This window comes from Vulpes lagopus, chromosome 16, assembly GCF_018345385.1.
Source record: "Vulpes lagopus strain Blue_001 chromosome 16, ASM1834538v1, whole genome shotgun sequence".
NCBI lineage: Eukaryota > Metazoa > Chordata > Mammalia > Carnivora > Canidae > Vulpes > Vulpes lagopus.
Window position 1 is genome coordinate 29019304 of NC_054839.1, and position 16665 is coordinate 29035968.

The following is a 16665-nucleotide window of genomic DNA, read 5'->3' on the forward strand; positions in this document are numbered from 1 at the left end:
ACCAAACCATTCAAAAAATTGAGAACTGACTGCAAATATCAGGGGCTGTGCTTGGAGCAAGAACTTCAAAACTGTAGTTACTAAGGAACAAATGATCAGTTACTTGCAAAAATAAAGCAAGAGTGCTATATCAGAGGCAAGCACAGGCTGAAGTGAGAAAACCAGAGAAAGTCTCGCTATAGAGCAGGGAGGTGTGGAATAGCTTTCCAAAGGTGACGCTGCATGCAATGAATTATGATGGATGAGGATTTCAACAAGAGAAAGGGGAGAAAATACATTCTGCAATAGCTCCATTTAGTGTAAGAACACATCTCTCTCAAGGAAGATGGAATAGCTCAAGATGGCTGAAGCAAAGGCATCAGGGCAGTGGAAGAAATTTCTAAGGCAAATAGGTAGGGGTTTGATTATGAAAGGCCTTTTATGGAATGTTCAAGAACTTGGATTTTTATCCTGAAAATAATGTGGAAACTGATAAAGATTGTAAGCAGGGAAGTGACATGATTACATGCAAGTTTTACAATGATTGCTATTAAAGCCAATGATGATAAAGGCAACTGAAGATTAATAATGGGTGCAGACTAAGAGGCAGAAAGATTAAAAGGCTGTTGCTATTGTTTAGGAAAAATAAAAGAAGACTTCAAACATACAGTAGCAGTGGTATTAGGAGAGAATGGATGAGGTTTGAGCAGCCAGAGAAAGTGGAGGCAGGTGTTCCTTGTGGAAATGATGTAAACATTTGAAGAAGTGGATGGTGAGCAAATCAGGTTACCTGGAGCATACAGTATTTGGTTGAAAAATGATGATTAGCTTTGGAAGGCTGGAGCAGAGGGCCAGTTATGGAATCACTGGTGATGAAGTTGAAAATTCTGAAGTCAGCCTGAGCCAAGTCTATTAAATAAACAGGCTACACAATTAGGATTTTACTTTTCCCACAGCAACATTAAAATATCACCTTTATTGTGGTAAAATACACATAAAATTTACTATTTTAACCATTTTAAGTGTACAGTTCAGTCGCATTAAGAACATTCGCATGGTTGTGCAACCGTCAACACTGGTCATCTCCAGAACCTTTTCAACATCCCAAATGAATCTTCCCCTATTCTCCCACCACTGGCACCTACCATTCCACTTCCTGTCACTGGGAGTTTGGCTCCTCTAGGAACCTCATAAGTGGAATCATACATTATCTGCCCTTTTGTTTCTGGCTTAGTTAAATCACTGGTTATTCAGTGACTGGATTCTAACGTCATTCTACTCTACATGCTGTATTTTACTTTTTTTATTATTATTATTTTTTTACATGCTGTATTTTAAAACAAATGTCTAGCTTTTCCTACTTGATAATCTTTCCTACTTATGGCTCAAGGACACTTCAATCTAGCAGTTATAAACTTAGGAGTTCTTGAGGACAATTTCGTTTGCCATTGTCCGCCGTAAGAGCTTTCTATCGGTGTACTTAAGACTCTAAGTGTCTTTATATTGCCAATTATTTTCATTTCATTCTAGTTTACAGGCGCTAGACCTTCTGCAAAAAATCCCACCTTGTACCTTAAAACATAGTAAATAACGGCAACTAAAAGAACACAGGCGAGATTCAAGCTTCCCTAGAGGGGGGGGGGGGAGTTAATTTACTTAGGACGCTGGTGTGAAGGCTCTGTCTTTTGATACTATTTAATTTCCTATCTGGAGCTGAGTCGGCTCTAAATGAAAAGAATTAAAAAACACACTGTTCTCATGTGGCTGGGGGGAAAGTCAAGTTTCGGATGGCTGGAAACTGTGTGTGAACCGTCAAGGCTATCTCACCTTTCTTTTGGGGGGGGGCATCCCTAGATCATTACTGCTCTGCCATCAAGTCGAGTGATTCTGGACGACATACTAATCCTCTGGAAGCCGGAGGGTCGGATTACAGGAGCCCGTGCTTCCCAGTCTTGTCCACACCGTGGAGCGCGCCACATGGTACCGCAGGCCCCCGAGAGACGGAGGCGGCAGCACCGCGCACCTGGAGCCCGGGGGCCGCCGTGCGTCCCGGCACAGCGCGCAGACGCTCTCAACGAGCGCTCCAGTCCGGAGGCTCCTTCCAGCAGGATGCGCCACGGCCGTCTAATTACATAGCACGAAGCGCTGCTTCTAGAGTCAGCGGCCGTTCTCTGTTTGTAAACAATAAAATCTTCCTCCCATACGTGGACCGAGGCGTAAAAAAAAAAAAAAAAAAAAGCACAAAGACGTCGAAACACGCATTAAAAAAAAAAAAAAAAATCGAAGTACCGCACTCGAGCAGCGCGCTCTCCGCCGATCTTACGTCTCCTCCCAGCAGGCTCTGGGACTCACCGCGAGACTTCATCAATTCTCGCGAGGTTTATCGGCAGCCATCTTCTTGGGGGTGCTGGGAGCCGGGAAGACCCCCCGAATCGTTTTCCCATTGAGCTGCCCTTCGTCTTTGCTTTCTTCACTTTTGCCTGCGCTGCGTTGCCAACACCACCTGGTCCCGAGGCTGAGTGAAAGCCCGGATCTAGGCGCGTGTCGCGTTCCCGCTCTAAGGAAGATTTGCTCGGGTGGAGGGAAGGGGGAGGGCCCGGGCTAACCGTTGCTGCCTCAGCCGGGGTCCGGGGACCGGGAGCTCCTGGCACCCCGTGGATTCGCGGCCTGCGACGGTCCCCGCGGAGCTGTTCGCCGATCGGGGCTCGCGGGAGCCTGCCACCGGCGCCTCCTACCGCGGCCCACGCGGGCGGCGCGCGGAGGAGGGGGCGGGGGCAGCGGCGGCTGTAGCGGCCGCGACCTGGGCGGGCGGAGGAGTGTGACGGGCCTCGGGGCCGCTGTGGATGGTTTCTAAAATGATCATTGAAAACTTCGAGGCGCTCAAGTCCTGGCTCAGCAAGACTCTCGAGCCCATGTGAGTATCCAGGGGCTTTCTCCTTGCAGGGGTGGAAGCGGGAGATAGGCGGACACGGAGATCTGTGCAGTTTGCCGAAGTGCCTGTGATGGAGGCCGAAGCGGTGAACAGAGGTCCCGGGGTTTTGTGTTTTCTCCTTTTCCCACCGTCGCTCCCAGGTTCGGGATACCCCCAGAGAGCCTTAGCTGACCCTTTATCTTATCGTGGAGTTGGTCCTTGAACTGATAACCTCCAGTTCTCTTGTTTTCCCGTTATATGTAGAACGGCCCCAGCCTACACACATTTGATGAAGGCCCCCAAATCGGTTTCTTTTCTTTTAGTGAATCCAAACATAACCTCTTGCCCAAAGAGCATTTTATCTTGTTTCTTTAAATGAGGTGCATGGTCCTTACTAGGGATGAGGACAGTTCTAGTGTAAGCCTCTCACGTTTTACCTAAATACAGTCCCTGAAAGAAAGGCCACGTTTCCCATGTGCTATCTGGCTCACCAGCACCTCTCTTAACTGATTGAAGATGTAACAGGTGCTCAGGTGCCCAGGAAGATTCCCTTTTCCCACCTTCCCGCCTACATGTTTGTTAGTTTGGAGAGGAGGAAGAAAGTGTTATTTATCCATATGGGATATTTAGCAGTTTTTAAGTGGATACTGTAGATGGACTGTGGGGGGTGGGGGTGTGCAGAGTCTTGGAATGTTTTAGATTGGGAAAAACGAGTGTTTTCGGGATTTATCTTTTAATACGTAGAAAATACATCTTGGGCTAGGTGCTTTATCAAAATTGGTTGATTTACAATAAACTAAATGAAATAGGGAAAACCCACTCATTAAATTAGTTTATTAGGTGCCTGCTATGTACTGTGGGAGGCTTTGGTGATGGGGCATTTAAATTCCAAAGTTGGAAGGATGGTAATAAATAAATGAGTATTAAATAAGATTAAAATAGAAGTGGCAATTGTAATAATAGAGGGTCATATAAAAGACTGATTAGAAGACCTCTCACAGGAGATAGCATTTGAGCAACACTTAAAGGAGGAGAAGGAACCATCTGTGTCAAAGTCTGGAGAAAGACTGTTCCTTGCAGAAGGAATAGCAAGTGCAAAGGCCCTGTAGCAGATACGATCACAGTGTGTTCCAGGAAGGGAAGGAAGGCAGTCACTGCTGCAAGGAACATTGTGATGGAGGAGAGAATGGAATAACGTGAGGTTGGAAAAGTAGGCAGGGGCCAAATTACAAATTAGGGCCCCCCTAATTTGGGGCCAAATTAGGGTCTTCGAGGCCATGGTAAAGACCTAGGATTTTATTTGAATTACAGAGACAACATTAGATAATTTAAAGCAGGCAGGGACTGATTTGATTTTGTTTAACTCTGCTTGCTTTGTGGAGATTAAGGGGGCAAGAATGAAAGACCATTCTGAAGGGCATTGTAGGCAGAAATGTAGGTCATTTATATTAGAGTGATAGTGGAGACAGAATGAAATATGTCTTATAAGTAGATCTTATAGAACTTGCTGATGGGTTAGATGTTGGAGATCAGGGAAAGGGAAATTAAGGATAATGGTTAAGAAGTTAACCTAAGCAGCTGGATGGGTGATGGTAGAGAAGGATAGGAGAGAACAGGTTGAGGGGAGGAGGAAAGGTAATTGGTGTTTATTACAAACCTAAGTTAGATATCAAATAGGTGGTTGGGTTATATGAGAACTTAGGCCAGGACTAGAGAAATTTGGAGTCATGCAGAAAGTATTTGAAACTGTGGAATTGTTGGGAAATTTCCTTGTAAGAATGTGTTGATACGGAAGAAAGAGGCCCCAGGTCTGAGGTTTGAAGGTATTTGTTACTAGAGAAACAAATGTATGGCAAGAGAGGCAGGTTGTCAACTTCATGGGATGCTGCAGAATGTATGAAAAAGGTGGAGGCAAGTAAGTGGCCCTTAGGTTTGGAAAGGTAGAAGTCATTGGTGATCTTAGCAAAATAGTTTTATTGAAGTGAGGTGGTCAAGATAGAAGCCATATTTCAGTGGATGGAGAGAGAGGTGCAACAGTGTAATGTTTAGAGGACCAACTCTGGAGTCAGAATGGCTGACTTTGAATATTGCCTCTCCACTTTACCAGCTGTATAATATTGGGTAAATTACTTAACTCAGTGCTTCCCATTTCCTCATCTGTATGGAGAAATAATATTTATAAGAATCTTTGGACATTGCCTGGTTTGTAATTAGCACTCAATAAGTGTTAAGTGAACAGAAAACTTAAAAAAGTTTTTTTTTTTTTTTTTGAGGATTTTATTTATTTATTCATGAGAGAGGCACACACACACACACACAGAGAGAGAGAGAGAGAGAGAGAGAGAGGCAGAGACACAGGCAGAGGGAGAAGCAGGCTTCATGCAGGGAGCCCAACATTGGACTTCATCCCGGGTCTCCAGGATCAGGCCTTGGGCTGAAGGCAGGCGCTAAACCATTGAGCCACCCAGGGATCCCAGAAGTTTTAAGTTTAAATAGAAATTCTTAAAAAAATTTTTTTTTTTTAGTATGGTTGACACACAATGTTACATTAGCTTCAGGTATACAGCATAGTGATTTAACATCTCTATATGCTATGCTATATAACCAAAAAGATTATTAATAGTGTATGCTTGTGATTTTTATTCACTTTTGATAAAGTTTATGGTATGATACAGCCTACTTAGATGATTGTAGCACTGCAGTCATAACTTATAATAAATACAACCTAGACAGTAGTAAGAATTGGGATTGGTTCTTTCATAATGTACATTACTGTGGTAAAATTGAGCCCTTATCCAATTCTTGTTCCTTATTGCATTTCAGGTGAGTTCTTGATGACTTTTAAAGCTGATTTCTAAATAAATAAATAAATCTGATTTCAATTATCTAAGACTTGTGATTTCTAAACTTGGTTTTGTAAAACTTTAAGATGTGTTTGTTATGTTAAGGTTTTTTTTTTTTTTTTTGCTTTACTTTAAAAATATAATTGCTAAATAAATAAATAAAAATATAATCGCCAAATAGCGCCTCTTTGAAGGAGGAACATTTGAAAGAGCAAGGTTAAGATGTAACTCAAAACTTACATAGAACTTTCTAGCTACTTGTGCTAGTTAAGTATCTCATGGTTTGGGACTTCCCCTGTATTTTGAATATGTTAATCCGGCAGACATTGAGTACTTTACTGAGCACAGTGTGTTAGATATTGCAGATATTGGGAAACGAGCTGAAATAACTATCTTCATATTGTTAACCATTTATCTTTTAAGACAGATGTTAAACAAGTAATTACAAGACCTTTGAGTGTTAGGAAGTCCAGAATGCGGTCAAAATACATGTGTGGAAGGTCAGGAAAGGCTTTGCTGGTATAACATTTGATCTCAGCCTGCAGGGGTGAAGAAGTTTGCTAGGGCAGAAGGATGGAAAAGGAGAGCTGGGAAAGCATTCTAGATTTTGAAGAACAGATGTATAAAAGCCCTAAAATGAAATAAAAGAAGTGTTTTGGGAATGAAAGAAATTGAAAAAAAAGCAAAGGGAAGAATAGCAGTGGATAGCTCCAGAGAGAGGATCTGCATCATTCAAGACTTTGTTGAGTCATGTTAAGGATTTTGGATGTTAATTGAAGGATAGTGGGAAGCTAGTGAAGTGTTTTAGGGCAGGAGAGTTTTCGCATTGATATAAAAACAAACAAAAACCTAGCCTGGGCAGTGTTGTGGCGTGAAATAAGGGTCGGTAAATCTGCATGTTATTTGATTGTAAAGTCTGTAGATGTGTCAGGGCTCTGAGTTTTGTGGGGTTTTTTTTTACCCCTAAATTATTGAAAATGCTGGTGTTAAAATTGGCATCTTGAAATACTTAAGGTTGACATTTTGTTCTCTCAAACATTTGCTTAGTCATACTTGTTAACAATAAAATGAAATTAGATGTTGGTCTTTAACATTCATTTCATTTTGCTAATGGGATGTCTTGGAAAAAGAATTTAAGCTTTTTTTTTTGATATTCGATTTTTCTGGTTTTGTTTTCTACACAGAAAAGGTTTCCTGCTGTATTTTGAAACTTTATGAGTTTACACATCACTAAATAGGGTAACAGTAAAATCGTGGACTTTTTTTAGCTGGCGGGAAACCTCAAAATCAAATTAGAAAATCCTTAATTTTTCAGAAAATGGAGAGTCAGACTTAATTATGTGCTTAGATTTTTTGAGTTTAGTACTAAAAAACAGAATGCATGGTTTTGTGTTCTTTGTAGTGCTGTGGGAGTAATGTTGTGTGGTGGAAAGAAGCCAAGTTTTGTAACCATATAAACTAGTGTTCACATCCAAGTTCTGCCACTTATTAACTGAGTAATCTAGGCAAATGAACCTCCCCTTTCCTTATTGGTATAATAAGGGGAATTATACTTATTTCCTTCTGTAGTTAGGTTTGAGACACATTTTTTAAAAGATTTTTAAATTAATTATTTTAGAGAGTGTGCCCCAAGAGAGGGCACACTATGGGGAGGGAAGGAGAGAAAGAGAATCTTAAGCAGACTCCCCGCTGAGCTAGGAGCCCTGCTGACTCGATCTCATGACCCTGGGATCATGACCCGAGCCAAAATTAGGAGTTGAATGTTTGACAGAATGAGCCACCCAGGGGCCCCTGAGACACATTTTTAAGAGCCTGCCTCTTCCCTTCTTATATCCTGCTTGATTTAACATAAATAAGTTACATTACTTGTTACTGTTATCACTACTGCAGCTTCTACTACTATCTGCATTTGTATGCATTGCTGAGAGTTTTGTATTACTTCCAAGTTCTGAGAGGTAAGCATTTTTCAAGTGATGACACTGAGTGGCAGAGTTAAGGTACTTGTCCAGAGTCACACAGCTACCTATGGCATATGACTAAACAGTTATTTAAACTCATGCTTTTTGCCTCTAGAGCCATGTTCTTAATTTATTATTATACAGTATAGTGTATTCTGTCCTATTACTGTACGTACTTTTTTACTATGAAATTTTCATAATAACTAGCTGCAGTTATAAAGGAATAAAGTTCTAAACCATCATGGTTATCAGTGCTTTACAGTTGAAGAAAACCTTCGGAGTTTTTCTAGTCTTTCTCCCTTCACCCACACTTGTTAACTCTACCTTTCTCACCACATAAAATTATTTTTGTTCCCGTTTTACCGGAAGAATTGAAAGGTGATCTTTTCACTACTGAACTTTATTCCTGTTTCCCTCCGTTAGTCTTTCTCTTTTTACAGACCCCTTTTGGCATAGAAAGTCAATTTCTTAGTCCTTAAGGAAGAAAAACTCAGCAGCAATAGGAGCAAAAACAAAACAAGAAATAAAATCATACTTTGCTTCAGTCACTTTCATGTTAGCTTTTCCTTTCAGTAGTAAATCTAGAAATAGTAGTCTTTAATTTTTCCCTCCTTTGTCCCCATTTACTTCTTAATCCCTTGTCATATAGTTTCTTCCTCCTTATATGCAAACAAGATTTTTTACCTCAGTGTTACCAATGGTTTTGTGTTTATTAAATATAGAGATTTTACATAAATTTTGTATTTTGTCCTGATGTATAACATTAAACAATGTTAATACTGCCTTTTTTAACATCTCATTTCTCTTTCTTTTCAAATCAGTCCTATCCTTTTTAGTTTTTTTCTTGCCTTTTAATTATATTTTTTCAAGTTTTGTTTCCATGCCTTTTTTTTCCCCTCAACTATTTCTACTCCTGTCATCTCATTTAAATTCATTCCCATGGATGGTTTTTATTATAATCTGTGCCAGTAGTCCTTTAAAACAACAACAACAACTGTGTGTGTATGTATTGTGGAATCTTTGAACGTTTGATTAAAGACTTCCTTCCTTAGGATATTGCATATGCTATGTATAAATTTGCATTGAATTTCAGTTTTTCCCAGAGAACCTCTAGTCTCCACATTATTTTTCACATATGTATGTTTTGACGTAACCACTCTTTAAAGCCTTAACCTCTTACTCCAGTTGCTAGCTGTATATTCACCTGGTTCTCCCATCTGAACGTCAAACTACATTTCTGAAAATAAATGTTCTCTGAATTTACTAATTTCCATTTCCTTTCCTTAAATTTTCCAGGCTTGAAATTTTATTTTTTGGCTTTTCCTCCCTTTATTCTTTTCCCCCTTCAGTTAATCATTGGGTTCTATCTCTTTCTTTTAATAACGTTGCTCAGTTGGGGGCCTTACACTCCTTATCTAAACCGTTGAGAGAGAGTTTTTTCTCCCTTCTGTGTCCATCCTGGATGCCTAACCTTGATTATATCCTTTTGTTTGATCAAAATCCTTAGCACTCCTGAATAAATTGGATGCATTTTGACTTGACTTTCAAAATGTATGATTACTTATCTTTCCAGTTTGTATCTTCTCATTTTTTTGTGAGTCTTAACTTCAGCAGAGGTGAACTTTTTTCTGTATCACATTTTTTTTCTCATTTTTTAAATTTAAATTCAATTTGCCGGCATATAGTATAACACCCAGTGCTCATCCCATCAAGTGCCCTCCTCATTGCCTGTCACCCAGTTACCCCAATTCCCCCCCCCCTCCCCTTCCACAACTCTTTGTTAGTTTCCCAGAGTTAGGAATCTTTCGTGGTTTGTCTCCCTCTTTAATTTTTCCCACTTAGTTCCCTTCCTTTTCCTTATCCCTTTCACTATTTCTTATATTCCATGTATGAGTGAAACCATATGATGATTGTCCTTCTCTGATTGACTTATTTCACTCAGCATAATACCCTCCATTTCCATCCATGTTGAAGCAAATGGTGGGTATTCATCTCTTCTGATGGCTAAGTAATATTCCATTGTGGGTATGTGTGTTTGTATACACACACACACACACACACACACCCCACATATCTTCTTTATCCATTCATCTGTCGAATGACATTGTGGCTCCTTCCACAGTTTGGCTATTGTGGACATTGCTGCTATGAACATTGGGGTGCAGGTGTCCCAACGTTTTACTACACCATTATCTTTGGAGTAAATACCCAGTAGTGTAATTGATGGGTTGTAGGGTAGCTCTGTTTTTAACTTCTTGAGTAACCTCCACACTGTTTTCCAGAGTGGCTGTACCAGTTTGCATTCCCACCAACAGTGCAAGAGGGTTCCCCTGTCTCTACATCCTCTCCCAACATTTGTTGCTTCCTGTCTTGTTAATTTTCACCATTCTCACTGGTGTGAGGTAGTATCTCATTGTGGTTTTTATTTTTTCTGATGGCAAGTGACGTGGAGCATTTTTTCATGTGCTTGTTAGCCATGTGTATGTCTTCTTCGGAGAAATTTCTGTTCATGTCTTCTGCCCATTTCATGATTAGATATTTTGTTTCTTGGGTGTTGAGTTTGATAAGCTCTTTATAGATGTTGGATACTAGTTCTTTATCTGATAATTCGTTTGCAAATATCTTCTCCCATTCTGTAGGTTGTCTTTTAGTTTTGTTGACTCTTTCATTGGCTGTGCAGAAGCCTTTTATCTTGATTAAATTCCAGTAGTTCATTTTTGCTTTTGTTCCCTTGCCTTCATAGATGTATCTTGCAAGAAGTTGCTGTAGTCAAGTTCAGAAAGGTGGTTGCCTGTGTTCTCTAGGATTTTGGTGGATTCTTGTCTCACATTTAGATCTTACATCCATTTTGAGTTTATCTTTGTGTCTGGTGCAAGAAAATGGTCCAGTTTAGTTCTTCTGCATGTGGCTGTCCAATTTTCCCAGCACCATTTATTGAAGAGACTGTTCTTTTTCCAGTGGATATTCTTTCCTGCTTTATCAAATATTAGTTGACCATAGAGTTGATACTGTCCCCCTTCCCAACTTTTAGAGGGTAACATGATAAGCTATATGTACGCTCAGCGAAGATTCCAGGTCTTCCAGAAAGTGATTTGTGATACATTCACCTGGAAGGAATGACATGACTCTTCTCCTAGGGCAGTTTGCATTGATTATGACTTTCATCATTTGCTTTCAACAATTACTTGTTTAGTAATTGATTCTTATTTATTTTAATTTCATTATTAGAATCTCACGTCTTGAAAGTAGACGCCAAAGCTTAAGATTTAACTGTCTTCCTGTTGTATATGGTGCCCAGCACAGTGCCTCATGTGTGGTATATTAAATGCACTGGTTGAAATTTCTAGTTTGTATAACAACCTAGGCAGAAGAGTGTAGACTATAAAATCTACCATACTTTAATGAGAATTTTATTTCAGAGCAGTAGATATGTGAGCAATTTGAAAAATTACTAATCTCTGGGTCTGTCTTTATTTTTACTTGATAGCACCTTCAGATTATGTAAAGCACCTTCAGATTATGTAAAGTTTAAGTGATTTTTTAGGGAGAAAGGACATTGAAAAATATTAATAACATTTATTCAAAGTATTTTTTTTTAAAGATTTTATTTATTTATTCATGAGAGACACAGAGAGGCAGCAACACAGGCAGAGGGAGAAGCAGGCTCCATGCAGGGAGCCCGATGTGGGACTCGATCCTGGGACTCCAGGATCATGCCCTGGGCTGAAGGCAGGTGCTCAACCACTGAGCCATCCAGGCGTCCCTCAGAGTATTTTTGAATGCTGTTATATGCAACCTACTGGCCTCTGCAGAGCTGCCCTGAGAAGAATGCTATGTGGTTGGTAATTCTAGTCTAATGAATTTTACAGCTGGTAGAAGAGTTTTTTTAATAGCTAATTATTGTTTAAAATATTTTTCATCACTCTCTTCATCCCTTTAACTTTTGTTGAGTTGACTGTCATTACCACTTTTCACTGCTACAGCCTTACTTGGCTTTTCCATCTGAGTGCTGAGCAGTTAAAATGGACTTAGCAGTTTTTATACGTTTTAGCACTTTCTTATCTTTGGCTTGCAATAGTTCTCAAATAAAATTATATGCATAAATGAAGACAGAGATAGTATTATGAACAAAACAGAAAATAAGCTACTCTACTGTTTGGTGTCTACACATCAGGAGTGACTAATTCAGGCTTGAGCTAAACAGCTTCAAGGAATATTGTTTTTTTTTCCTCCTGCTTCCTTAATCCCAGGAAATAGAGAATGAGAAATGAGTGGATAGTATAAGTCTTTCCTACCAAACTTAGTCACTTACTTCCACTACCTCATTTCTGTGGAAGAATCCTTTTTCAGTCTACAAATAGTAACTTCTCAAACAGGTAAAAGTTTATTTTTAACTTGGCATCATATTAAATATTGTGTGTGTATGAAATAATGGAATTCACCTGAGATCTCTTACTCAGTGATTCTTCCTGAGATATTTTGCCAACATACAAGCAGATACATATATTATTTATAATTCTCTTTTTTACATAGTTAGTATCATACTTGGATGTCATTCTATGAAATATGTAAAAGTGTTGCCTTATTTAAGGTTACATAGTGTTTTAATGGATATACCATAATTTAACCATCTGTATTGATGAACTGGACAAATAGTACTACAGTGTATATTTACCACATGACACACCATGTGTACCCATCACTTAGATTCTACTGTTAACATTTTAGTGTACTTGCCACTCTCTTTCTTTGATGTATTTTAAAGTAAATTGCAGATGTTAATGAACTTAACCCTAAATACTTACCATTGCATATCATTAGAGTTCAGTATTTATAGTTTTTTTTAAAAAACTTGACATAATCTGTATACAGTAGTGTACACATATCTTAAAGTGTATCCTTTGATGAGTTTTGACAGATGTGTATATCTTTGTAACTCCGTTCCCTATCAAAATAAAGAACATTACTACCATTCTGGAATGTTTCCTCTTTCCCCTTCCCATGCTACCACCTACCCATAGAAATAAGTACTGTTCTGATTTTTTTCCCCACTGTATATTAGTTTTGCTTGTTACTGGAACTTCGTATAAGTGGAGTTTTAGAATTGGTACTCTTTAGAGCAGGACTTCTTTTTATTTTTCAGAATGTTCTTGAGCTTTATCCACATTGTTGCATATATCTGTATCTTGTTCCTTTTTTTTTTTTTTTACTGCTGAATAGTATTCCATTGTCAAATGCATGCTATATGTGGCATATAGTATATAATATATACTTTTTATATATTAAAAAGTATATATTATATATATAATATAATACTAGGCATATAATAATGCTTGTGCTATTTTTTAGTACTGGCTGGTTAACAGAATTTTTCTTTTTCTTTTCAATTGAAAATAATATATACTTGTTTTAATAAAAATTTGAAGAGTATAGAAATAGAAAGTGAGTCTTCCTTCTTGATCCTCGTTTGTAAATACATAATTGTATATTTATAAAAATAAACATACATGTATTATGTTTAGGTACATACAATTGACCCTTGAATAACATGTTTATATTGCACGGGTCCACTTACACATGAATGTTTTGTAGTACTGTGAATGTATTTTCCTAGTAACTCTAAAGGTTTTCTTTTACCTAGCTTACTTTATTGTAAAAATACAGTATGTAATTATATATAATGTACAAAAGGTGTATTAATTGACTTTATATTGTTGGTAAGGTTTCTGGTCAGTAGTAGGCTAGTAGTGTTTAAGATTTGGGGGAGTCAGAAGTTACAGATTTTTGTGTGGGGGTTGTCCCCCTTAATCCTTGCATTGTTCCAGGGTCGACTAATTTTTTAACATAGACTAGATCATGTTGTTCATATGTTACTATACAGATATTGTAATAGACAGTATGCATATCTTCCCATATGATTATATTCTTTAGCTGCTTGTCTTCCTAATGGCTCCATAGTATGGCTAACATACTCATTATGTGAGTGTACTGTATAATTTGTTTTAATAGTGCTTTAAGACAAGGTAATTACTTTAAAAAATAGCTTATTTTCTTAAACTATTAAATTCCTGCACATAGTTACAAGAAAGAAAACCTGCCAGAAGGCTTTGAAATGAAAAGTCAAAGTCCTCTTCACACTTCTTACCCTAGCATTTTTAATATTAATACTAATATGTAGTCTTTATGCTTTTAAAATGGCTGATTCCAATTTTGAATAACTGTACCATAGTTTACTTAACCGTATTTTTACTTGTGATTTAGTTCATTTCCTAGGTTTTTTTTTTTTAACTTTATAAATAACTGCAGTGAACATCTTGCCACATGTAGTTTCTTTTTTTCTTCTTCTTCCTTCTTTCTTTCCTTTCCCTCCCTTTCATTCTCTCTCCATCTTTTTCTTCCTCTCTGCCCCTCCCTTCTCTTTATTCTGTTTCTTTCTCCTCTTCCAACCCGGTCCTGGTCCTCATTACAGAGGAATTATTTTCCAGATATCACCTAATGCTGCTGTTGGAGGCCTTCTTAACATTAAAATGTGCTTTTGGTGATGGTGTATTTAAATCCAGTAGTTCAGATACACTTGTTTTTTGAAGTCATACTGTGTCGTGGCAAGTAATTTCTCTAGTTTATTTGTCTCAGCCATTTAGAGTGATAGGAGAGAAAGTATGTCAGTATAAATTCTGGTTTTTGACTTTATGACTTTCTGCTTCCTGCTGGTCCTACACTCCCTGGTTCTATGCCCACATTCTCCAATTATTTTTCATTGCTTACTGGCAATTTAAAAGTTGTTATAAAAAATACAAATTTAAGATTTATACAAATCTTAAAAAGCTACTATAAGTGAAAAATACTTAAATGATTACAAAGTACATAAAAGCATAAAAATATGCCCTTCAGCAGATCATTTGTTGCTCTTTGTAATACAGTTGTGTTTTCTTTTTTTTTTTTTTTTTTTAAAGATTTTATTTATTTATTCATGAGAGAGACACATACAGAGAGAGGCACACTCCATGCAGAGAGCCTGATGTGTATCTTGGTCCTGGGACTCCAGGATCATGCCCTGGGCCGAAGGCAGACGCTCAACTGCTGAGCCACCCAGGCATCCCAGTAATACAGTTTTTTAAATTGAATAAATCTCCTGAAGAACATTTTTTTAAAATATTTTATTTATTTATTCATGAGAGATACACAGGGAGGGAGAGAGAGAGAGAGAGAGAGAGAGGGAGGGAGAGAGGGAGAGAGGGAGAAACAGGCTCCATGCCGGGAGCCTGACATGGGACTCGATCCTGGGTCTCCAGGATCAGGCCCTGGGCTGAAGGCAGCACTAAACCACTGAGCCACCCGGGCTGCCCTAACATTTTGTAATCTTAAGGTGTAAAGTGTGTCACTTTGATACATTTATATATCTTGATAAAATTGCCAATGTGGTGAGTGATATTTATCACATAATTATAGTACAATATTATTGTCAGTGTCTGTAATACTGTGAATTAGGTCTCCATGGCCTATTTACTACTCATTACAATCTATACCCTTAAAATACCATCACTCCCATCTCCTCCCCCCACCCCACCGCCAGTCCCTGGTAGCCACCTATTAACTCTTTTTTTTAGGTTTAACTTTTTTAGATTTCACATATACAGTATTTATCTTTCTCTTTTACATTGCATAGCAGAATGTGCTAATAGTCCATCATTTTCTTCACAAAAGGAAAGGTATCTTCCTTTCTTGTGCTGAATAATTTTCCATTGTCTTTATGTATCACATCTTCTTTACCCATTTATATGTTGAAGGGCGTTTGGGTTGTTTTCAGATCTTGACTATTGTGGATAATGCTGTGATAAAAATGGAAATTCATATATCATCAAAATCTTGTTTTAATTTTCTTTGGGTATATACGCAGAAGTGGAATTGTTGGATTGAATGATAGATCTTTTAAAAACTTTTGAGGACCCTCCAAGTTATTTTTTACAGTGGCTGGGCCACTTTATATTCCCAAGCAACAATGTATATAATAAGGGTTCTCTTTTCACAACATCCTAACCAGCATCTTTTGTTTTTTGTCTTCTTGATGGTAGGTATTCTAACAGGTGTGAGGCAGTATCCCCTTGTTGTTTTGATTTGCATTTCCCTGATGTTTCGTGACATTTAGCATCTTTTTCATGTGTCTTTTGACCATTTTGATGTCCTCTGGGGAAATGGATAATTTAGTTCTTATTTTTTAATTGGAATGTTTGGTTTTGTTTGTTTTTGAGTTGATGGAGTTCTTATATCTTTGGGGTATGAACCCTTCCAATTTATGGTTTACAGAAATCTCCTTTTCTGCAAGTTATCTTTCATTTTGTTCACGGTTTCATTTGCAGAAGCTTTTTAGTTTGATGTAATCCCACTTGTTTCTTTTTGCTTTTATTGCTTTTGCTTTTGGTGTCAACTTCAAAAACTCATTGCTAATACCTATGTCAAGGAGTTTACCTCCTCTTTTCTTTAGGACTTTTGCTTCAGGTCTTAAGTTTAAGTCTTTGATCTATTTTGAGTTAGTTTTTGTATATGTTGTAAGATTTTGGTTTTTTATTTTTTTGCATATGACCAATTTGCCCAACACCATTTATTGAAGAGACTATATAGACTACCCTTTCCCCTTTGTAAATTCTTGTCTTCTTTATTACAAATTGGCCATATTTACATGGGTTTATTTTTGGGCTCTGTTCTGTTCTCTTGGTATAAGTGTCTGTTTTTATGCCAATACCACACTTTTAATTACTCTCCTTTGTAATTTAGTTTGAAATCAGGGACTATGGTGCCTCCAGCTTTGTTCTTCTTTTGCAAGACTGCTTTTGACTATTCAGGGTCTTTTGTGGTTCCATACAAATTTTAGGAGTTGTTTGTTCTATTTACGTGCAAAAATACTGTTGGAATTTTGGAAAGAATTGCAGTGAATCTGTAGACTGCTTTGAGCAATGATGGACATTTTCACAATATT

General features: G+C 38.0%; 1 protein-coding gene across 15 annotated transcripts in view; it reads left to right on the plus strand.

Annotated features, from left to right (window-relative positions):
- The first annotated feature begins 2221 nt into the window (after nt 1-2221).
- The window catches only part of RBM26 (RNA binding motif protein 26), an 84601-nt gene continuing 70157 nt past the window's right edge, over nt 2222-16665 (plus strand). For 7 of the 15 annotated variants that reach the window (XM_041730985.1, XM_041730988.1, XM_041730986.1 and 4 more), the window contains exon 1: nt 2224-2893. In XM_041730985.1, the coding sequence (XP_041586919.1) occupies nt 2823-2893 (71 nt within the window). In that variant the 5' untranslated portion in view covers nt 2224-2822. Of the gene's footprint in view, nt 2894-16665 lie in introns of all 15 variants that reach the window. The other 8 variants (XM_041730992.1, XM_041730998.1, XM_041730993.1 and 5 more) reach the window with 4 other exon arrangements.